Below are 9,060 nucleotides of genomic sequence, written 5' to 3'. Positions count from 1 at the left end.
ATGTGCCCTGAAAAGTTCACAATCAGCTAAAGTACATTTTGCTTGCTGCTCATTTTTTATCATGTTAAAATGATTTCATATCCAGGCATTGTAGTAACGTGTGATTGTGGGATTTATTTTTTAAAACAATATGGCCTATGTCAATGTGTATGGTGCCAGGTGTTCAATGTGCACATTTCATGATGACCTCGCACCATGATGATATGATGAAGGAAATCTTGCCTTCTACTCCAAGTGTCACTCAGAGCAAAGGGGTTCACAATTGTGAACAGATGGGACATGATCAAGTTCCTGTCAGAAGTCCTGAGAAATGGGAAATCTGAACTATTGTGATGGAGCTACCTTCATACAGCGTTTCTGAATGCTACTTTTACACATTAGACTGCTCAATGTTACTTAATCTATATTACTCATCTTAAAAAAAATTCTGCTGTATTTTACTGTTGTTTAAACGTGCAAGCAAATTCCATTAAATTACTGTTTTTATTTTAATTTCTGCGATGATATCACTTTTTAAAACATTTTTCTATGGCTTGGAATGTGGTTCTTTGCTAGAGTGCTTCTCTTGCATGCATGAGGCCATGGGTTTGATTCCTCAGCATCACATGAACAGAAAAAGCCAGAAGCAGTACTGTGGATCAAATAGTAGAGCACTAGCCTTGAGCTGAAAGCTGAAGGACAGCACCTAAGCCCAGAGTTCATATCCCACGATCTACAAAAATATATATACATATTTTTTAATTTAAAATATCATAGTTTTTCCAATGTAGTTTTTATCAACATCTTGGAAGAGAATATATAACATGAGGCACGTCTTTATTCCTTTATCAGATGAAGGGACTCTTGATACAAAATAGAACAATGTCAGAATCTGATGTGTGGCATGAGGAGTAGAGCTTGAACATAAAAGCCAAGAGTTAACACACCATGTGTTTAAAGCTAACTACAACATAAACAAAAGCAAAGGTAAATATAGTAATAGAATTTTATGAAATAGAAATAATGCATCATATTTTTATTTGTGTTGAGGTCCACATAGAGAATGTTAGACATGGAAATCCAGAAATTTTAGATGGGTTTTCAGAGTACAATGAGAGAGAAAGAGTACTGATTACTTTGTCCCTGTGATTTGGAGGATCCTGGGGATGTGATCACAAGTAGTGTCCTCAGGAGAGTGCAGTGGATAGTGGATGATGAAGGGAAAATCACTTGTGTGGTTGTCAGTGAGTTAGGGACTGTGGCAGAGACTGGGTGTCTACAAGGTGAAAGGATCCTTCACATTCTTCCCAGGGGACCACACAGAGGAAGGCAGGCACAGGATAAAGATTACTATAAGGTTTATTAAAGAAGCCATAATGTCCTAGGAGAGGGAGCACATGGCGTATGTCCCTATCCAGATAGCAGGAGGATCTGGGGACAGGAAGTGAGGTAGGTGCATGCTCAGGTGGGTCTGGGCAGGGAGAGGGAGGGGGCAGCTGTATGGCTGGAACCTCACAGCTGGAAGGAGTCCAGGTCTGGGTGGAGCTGAGGACCAACAGTAGGCATAATGCTTACATTCCCCAATTTGCTGATTAATATACATAGGGGAACCAGGCTGGGGGATATGGAGGTTATTTCTTCTTGAGCAACTTCTTTTGTAAAGGGGCAAAGTAGTCAGGGGCCCCTGCTTTATTGCTTGGCCGGTTACTATCCAAGAACCATCTACTTGACTGTTTCATAAAGGTCTTCTTTTTCCATGAAAATAGTTATCTAAAATTCAAGACACATTTAATAAAAAATAAAGTTGCTGTTCAGGCAAAAATTGCTCTTAGGAGCCCAAGAGAGAAATAAGCCAGGAAGGTTTGATTACCAGAAGAGACAGCATGGTTCCTGGCTCCTGGCATCCTGGAGGGGGGAGGTAAGACTTTTTCAACTTCAGGATTAGAGTAGCCTGAGTAGGTAGCAGAGATATTTAAAGATACCACAGTCAAATGGTGTCATGGGCTATTTTGGCTACTTTCTGCTGGGGAGGTTAAGGAGTCACTGGAGCTAGGGACATTAGGGTCCAGCAGGGCAATGTAAATGATGTCTCCAGTTGCCTGTAGTAACCGGACAGCCATGACTTCCTCCCAGGTGGTGTCCTGAGTGGGGGCTGTTATCCTGTAAAAAGAGACTTTTGGATAGATCAGGCAAAAAGATGACAAGGTACCAAGGTCAGTTTGTATGAATGGCATAGGAGAACACACATTAGCCATGGGCCAGAAAAGTTTTATTTGAAGTATAAGCCCCTATTCAGGGAAGTAGGCTTTTGTACAACTAGGTAGGGGAGAAGATAATGGACTAGTTGGGAATACCAGTCAGAGGCTACTATAAATACAAATAGCAAGTAACAAAAAAAGACTGGAACTTTCTGTCCAGTTAGAAGATAGACAGGTATGGACATTAGGTGGGCAAGCAACTATTTCTCTTGTTCTCCCAGCTCTGATTAATTTTGAAAGGGCAAGCATAAAGTGACTCCATTTAGGATGTCATCTCCTCTTACTCCTCTCCATGGTTTTCCATTTTAAGGACTAATTTTGTCCTAGATGGTGTGGGGGGGAGTGAAAGGGGGTCTTAGTGTGTTGCTGGGAGAGCTTGTCCTAGTTGGCATTGACTGGGTTTGAACTCAAGGTCTGGGCACTCTCTCTGAGCACTTCTGCAAGGCTAGCGCTCTACTCTAAGAGAGTTCCTTGGAGGTGAGATTCCTTGAGCCATGCCTCCACACTGGTGCTTGGCTGATTAGCTGGGAAATTGAGTTTTGCAGAGATTCTTTGTGCACAGGATGGCTTTCAACTGTGGCAAAAGGAGTCTTTGTCACAAAAGCCCTTTTTATTTCCAATAAAAGCAACAAGGAAATCAACGAGATTGAGGTTACCTATAACTTGTAAACAATTGACTAACAATTACTTGCCAGAGTTTTGCAATAAATCCCAGCAGATGTTTTTAAACTGCATCTGATTGCCATTCTAAGTATCACTCCTTGCATCTGGGCAGCCTGTTTAAAATCACTAATATAACCTTTAACAGATGTACAGACCCTTTCTTGGGCTATAGCAGCATATCTTGTTCAACATTTGGTTTGTAAAAACTTTTTTCTGGCTGGATGAGGAGCCTGATATGTGGTAGTTGCAGCAATGTCTGCCTCTGCAGTCAGTTAGATCTCAATGGGGACCTAATCTCAGGTCCACAACTTTCTTTCCTTAACAGATGAATTAATGTGGCTGGGCCAGCTCAAAACTCACTGCCAATTTGGGACTTTGAGCTGATACAGTGAGTTGGGATATAAATTTTCCCTCATATTTTACAACTTTAACTTGTACTACACAGTACCGTAGATGACTGGGAAGTCCATGCTGTGTTAGACAGACATGGGCATTAAGCATGCCTACAAACTATCTTCCCATGACCTCCGGACTCTGATCAAGCTTTGAAGAGACAGGCACAAGTGACTTCAGTATCTGATACCATCTCTGCCATCCAACGAGCAGTGTCTTACTGCCTCTGCATGTTCCAACATTTTCAGGGTTCCAGGAATGTCTTTCTCTATGCTGGGATAAATAAATCTTTGGCAGTTTCCTTGGTCAGTTGGTGGGCTTGAACTCAGGGTTTGAGCATTGTCGCTCAGCTCTCCAGATCAAAGCTAGTACTTTGCCACTTTGAACTCCAAACCAACTCTGCTTTTGAATACTCTGCTGGCAGATTAAAGATGAGAATCTCACAGGGCCCTTTCTCTGCCCAGCCTGGCTTGACATCATTTTTCAGATCAATGAATCTTTACTTGTGGGCATATTTACTCCAACTAAAAGCAAAAAGATGGTCATTGGAAATGGATTTATAAGCATGGTCTTACCTTGAACTTATTGAGGGCCAACATTACATGTGACAAACTTGTCCTCTGTCCTTTATTGTGTTCCCTTTGGAAAGTGCTATAAAAAACCTATAATGGCAAAGTAGGTTAAACAATCATTTTGGTGATCCTAATTTATCTCTTCTATTTTGAAATAGACTTTAGGGTAATTTTCCCATTTAAACTTTTCTTTGTCTGGGAGGCCTGACAGTACCGACAACTTACCAAAATTTTCACAAAGGGTAGGCCATTTTTAATACCTTTTTTAAAGTCAGTATAATTTGCATTTAAATGCTTCATTGAAACACCCTTTACCTCTGGTCTGAAAGTTTAACCATAGTCTATGTACCTACATATGTATTAGACAGCCACAAGGATCATTTTTACCTGTATTTTACCCTGCAAAATATCTAGCAGAGTCCTATTTTTTCTTATCTCTATAATCCCATGGATATCTGTAAGTATTCTGCTAGCTCTTGTTCCTCATTTTTTTGAAAATCTAGTTTTTTTTAAATTGCTACAGAATTAAATTTAGCAAAACCATAACTTAATTGTGCTTTTTTACACTCATCTTCATGGAACTGGAAAAAGCAATATTAGTGGGGGTAGAGAGATATTCATCCTCCTGAGAAATTCACTTTCAGCCTCCATAACAGTGAGAAAATACAGGCTCTCCACATTATCCACACTAGTGTTTTATTATAACTCACTCAGAGCAACATCTTAGTGGGCTAAATGTGAATCAGTCACAATTGATGCATCAGCAGTAATTAATTAAATATAAAAAGAAAGTACTAAAGTCATTTTGAGGTTACTCATAAAAAGCCAAATGCTTATGAATCATGTTTTCATTTCCCCACCAAAGAAAATAAAAATGGAGCTGCGATTCGAGTGGCAGACTTTAGCCTTGAGCAAAAGTACTTAAGGAGAGTGGCTAGGCTTTGAGTTCATGCTACAGACTTCTACCCACACACAAAGAAAATGTATTCCCAAATATGTATTCTTTCATGTTTTCTGAATGTTTCATGAACTTGGGGATGGAAGATGATGAGACAGATTTTACTCCTGTACACATTTTGTAATAAACAAGGAGTGTTATCTTCCAACAGATATTCCATTCAAAAACTGAAATGTAATAGTAATAATGTTATAATGCATGGACCACACATATAGTGGAAGACTTTTGGGGAGCAGTAGAGTAGCCATTGCTCTCATGTCCTTGGCTTCAAGCATGGTAGTCTTTCCTCATCTATCACTACCAAACCACTTTGGATGATCCCAATCAAATCTCAAAGGTCTAGAGCTCTTATTTCTGAGAAGAGTTTATTAAATTTCCTCCAACAGCCATTCCATAATATAAAAGACACAAGTCAACAACTTCACTATCTTAATTATTTGTCAAGCCTGGAAGTAATTGATACCTATCACTTTTGTCCAATCTTTGAATATGAAGGCACATCATCCCTACGCAATACAATGAGAGGATGAGAAATGTTGGCTCAGTGGGTGGTTTTCCATTACACCTAGTTTAATTCTGCCATAAAGGGTTGCTCTATAAATCACAGAGGTTTTTGCCAAAGGTTTACCTACATTGCGTTTCATTTTGTGTGAGTGCTCCAATGCTGACTGAAGGGTGATTTCTGCTTGAAAGACATCCTCTAATGTTCACGAGACATTTTGTCATGTCACCAGCGCTCTGAAACCTGTAGAGACATGACTTCTGGTTAAATATTTGTCTACATTTATTATATTCACTTTTTCTCTCCTGTTTATATTCTTGGATGCACTGAGGACTGACTTCACAGTAAAAGTCATTGCATATTTGGTATATTTGTTAGTTTTCTTTTCTCCTATGGGAGTCGTTTCTCTGATGAACACTGAGGTATGACTTCGAAGTGAGATTTTCTGCATTGATATTATCTATAAGTTTTCATTCGTGTGTGGTCTATAAACACTCATCCATGCATGACTTCTTAGTGAAGGACATTTTTGGTACTTTTTACATTCATAAAATTTCTCTCCTGTTTGTTTGCTGATGAAAATTTAAGTATGATTTCTTCTCGAAAAAATTTCACATATTTAATTCACAAGATTTTTCACTGTGTGCATTCAATGTTGAACACTGAGGTATGCCTTCTGTGTGAAAGACTGCCCATTTGCTATAATCACAAATCTTATATCCTGTTTGGGTTCTCTGATACAAGCTGCTTTTTCTTTCACATGAAAGATTTTCCATATTTATCAAATTCCTAATGTTTCTCATCTATGTGGATTCTTTTATGCCTGCTGATCTGTGAACTCCATGTGAAGGACTTGCCACACTTGTTACATTCATATGGTTTCTCTCCTGTGTGTGTTCTCTGATGAACAGTAAGGTCTGATTTCTGAGTGAAAGTCTTTGCACACACATTACATTTTTAAGGTTTCTCTTCTGTGTGTGTTCTCTGATGATGACAAAGGTATGTCCTCTGAGTAAAACACTTTCCACATGTGTTACATTCATAAGGTGTTTCTCATGTGTGTATTCTCTGATGGACAGTAAGGTGTAACTTACATCTGAAATACTTTCCACATTTGTTAAATTCATAAGGTTTCTCTCCTGTGTGTGTTCTCTGATGGGCAGTAAGTTGTGACTTGTATCTGTAGTTCTTTCCACATTTTTTACATTCATATAGTTTCTCTCCTGTGTTTGGTCTCTGATGAAGAGTAAGGTCTGATTTTTGGGTGAAAGACTTTGAACACACATTACATTCGTTAGGTTTCTCTCCTGTGGGTGTTCTCTGATGGACAGTAAGCTTTGACTTACATCTGAAATACTTTCCACATTCATTACATTCATAAGGTTTCTGTTCTGTGTCAGTTCTCTGATGCTTTCTGGGAATTAACTTCAAGAGTGGAAAATTTTCTACATTCTTCATATTCATAGAGTTTCTCTTCTCATGGTGTTTTAGGTTGACAAGTCAGTTCTGACTTCTTAGAGATAGATTTTGCACATTACTTATACTCATCAGGCTTCTCTGGATATTTCTTCTCAGGTTTTGTAAGGTGTAAATTCTTACTGATTGAATTCTCAATTCATTACCTATATAAGGATTCTCTCCTGTGTGTTTTTTTCTGATTCATAGTGTCTGTACACCTTAAGTGGAATGTTTTTCCGCATATAGTGCTTTCAGGTGTTTTGCTCCCTCCCTGACAAATTTCTTGGGCAAAAAGATCAGACTTATCATATTCTTCTCTATATTCAATTATGTGGAAAGAATATGGTCTCTGAGTTTAAAATCTTCCCTCCTCCATATTCAAAATACTGAAGCTCATTTGGACCCTCATAATTTCAACTAAAAGGCTCCAAATATCTAAGGGATTGTTTATCTATAGGAGACAGACCAGGCATATATGCAGCAGGCATCTCACCAGGCTCGCAATAGGGTAACATGTTCTGATGCTGAATGAACTCTACATTCCTCACCCTTAAGGAGTTCTCTTCATTCCTATTCAGCTTTGGCTTATGTTTTGCTCTTTGCTCCACTCTGTTACTATTCATGGCAGTACTTCACACAGACATTCATCTGAACTTTCCTGGTACGTTGTAATCACATCCTCCATTTCTTGAACATCTATAATGAGTCATGAAAAAAAAGACAAAAACATAAATGAGATCCTTAATGTAAAGGTAAAGACATTTTCCCCATACTATTAGAGATTTTAAAATATTAAAATAGGTAATGATTTATGAGAGATATATTTCTTTCTCTATAATGTATTAAGAAAATAATACTAATATTTCACGACAGAAAATGGATTTTTCTTTTTCAGTTCTCTTGCTTTTTTCATATCAGAGGAATTATTTACACAAATTACTAAACTATTTATGGCTAGCATTTTAGGCTGCATACTGTTGTATTTAGTATTCTTTGTTATTTTCTGAAATATTGTTTTGCTTGGTCTTAGCGGAATAGCTGCTTTGTGTTGTTTTTTTCCTTAAAAAATATATATATTATGCTACTCTACGTCTCAAACATTAGGAGAAGAGCGTTTTCTAATTTTGGAGATCATACCTTTTTTTTTTATAAAAGCCTTTTGCTTGTCACCTGAGGGTAAGATTTTATATACACATATCTTCATTTCTAACTTCCCACAGTGGATTATTTTAAGTATCTTAGTAATTTTAAATTTTGTTTCTCTCCTTTTTAGACAAAGTTTCATCAAAATTTACTCCTGTTCCTCAAACCCATGTAAGCCCAAAGATTCTCCAGCTCACTACCTAGTTAATCATTCTCTCTAGACTAAAACTTTGATTCTGTATCCCAGCCTCTCCCCACCTTATCCTTATCAGAAGATAGCAGTCCTGGCATACTCATATCCTATACCTGCCGTGTCCTAGTTTCAAAGAAAACGAAAGCTCATTTTGGAAATTTCTAATTTTCTTTTTTGTCAGAACAATTTCCACACCGAGAAAGAATTGCTAACTTTAACTTTATTGACATACACAGTTCAGTGTGTATCTACATGCATTTTTTTGATTCACAAATCTAAAACAGAGAATCACCTAGTTCTCTGCCACACATGGGACTCAGGGGAATTAGGAAAATTATTGGTCAGTACAGAGCAAGATGAACTTACCAACTCAGTTCTGGATCCAAGATCACTATGCAAGATGCTGTAACTCACCTGTTAAATTCTTTTTTTTTTTGTGAAAATGCTGTACAGAGGGGTTACAATTACATGGGCAAGATAATGAGTACATTTCTTACCAAGCATTGTTGCCTACTCCTTTGTTTCCTGTTCGAATCCCTTCCCATCCTCCCACCGCCCCCTTCCCACCTGAACTCCCATCTTCCCCCCCAACCAAAGTTGTAAAGTTCATTTTTAGACATAACAACTTGTGCATCTCATTGTTGCAATGGGTCCACCTGTATCCCTATTTAAACGATTTGTTTTTTCCCTTCCCCTCCACAAATTACACCAACAGCAAACACAGTGTGGGCAGGGGTTATACCATGGGGGAGCGACACATACAAAGCAACAAAGAAATAATCTTATAAATATGTTAGAAAAAATCGCATTAAAGAAAAAAATTGAACACTTATCTTGTGGCTCATTTCCCTAACATCAACTTATCTGGCCTTTTCTACTTGATTCAGACATATACTAGTTATTCCAAATGAGGGAAACCATGGGGCCTATGTTTCTTTGAG

At 38.1% G+C, this 9,060-nt stretch overlaps 1 protein-coding gene across 1 annotated transcript in view; it reads right to left on the bottom strand.

The window, feature by feature from the left end:
- The window catches only part of LOC105985417 (zinc finger protein 883-like), a 50,362-nt gene that overhangs the window by 21,273 nt on the left and 20,029 nt on the right, over positions 1-9,060 (bottom strand). Inside the window, 1 exon segment of the mRNA XM_013015961.1 lies at positions 6,133-6,739. Within this exon segment, the coding sequence (XP_012871415.1) occupies positions 6,133-6,739 (607 nt within the window).

This window comes from Dipodomys ordii, unplaced genomic scaffold (assembly GCF_000151885.1).
Source record: "Dipodomys ordii isolate 6190 unplaced genomic scaffold, Dord_2.0 Scaffold29, whole genome shotgun sequence".
Lineage (NCBI taxonomy): Eukaryota > Metazoa > Chordata > Mammalia > Rodentia > Heteromyidae > Dipodomys > Dipodomys ordii.
This window is presented reverse-complemented; position numbering and strand designations above follow the sequence as displayed.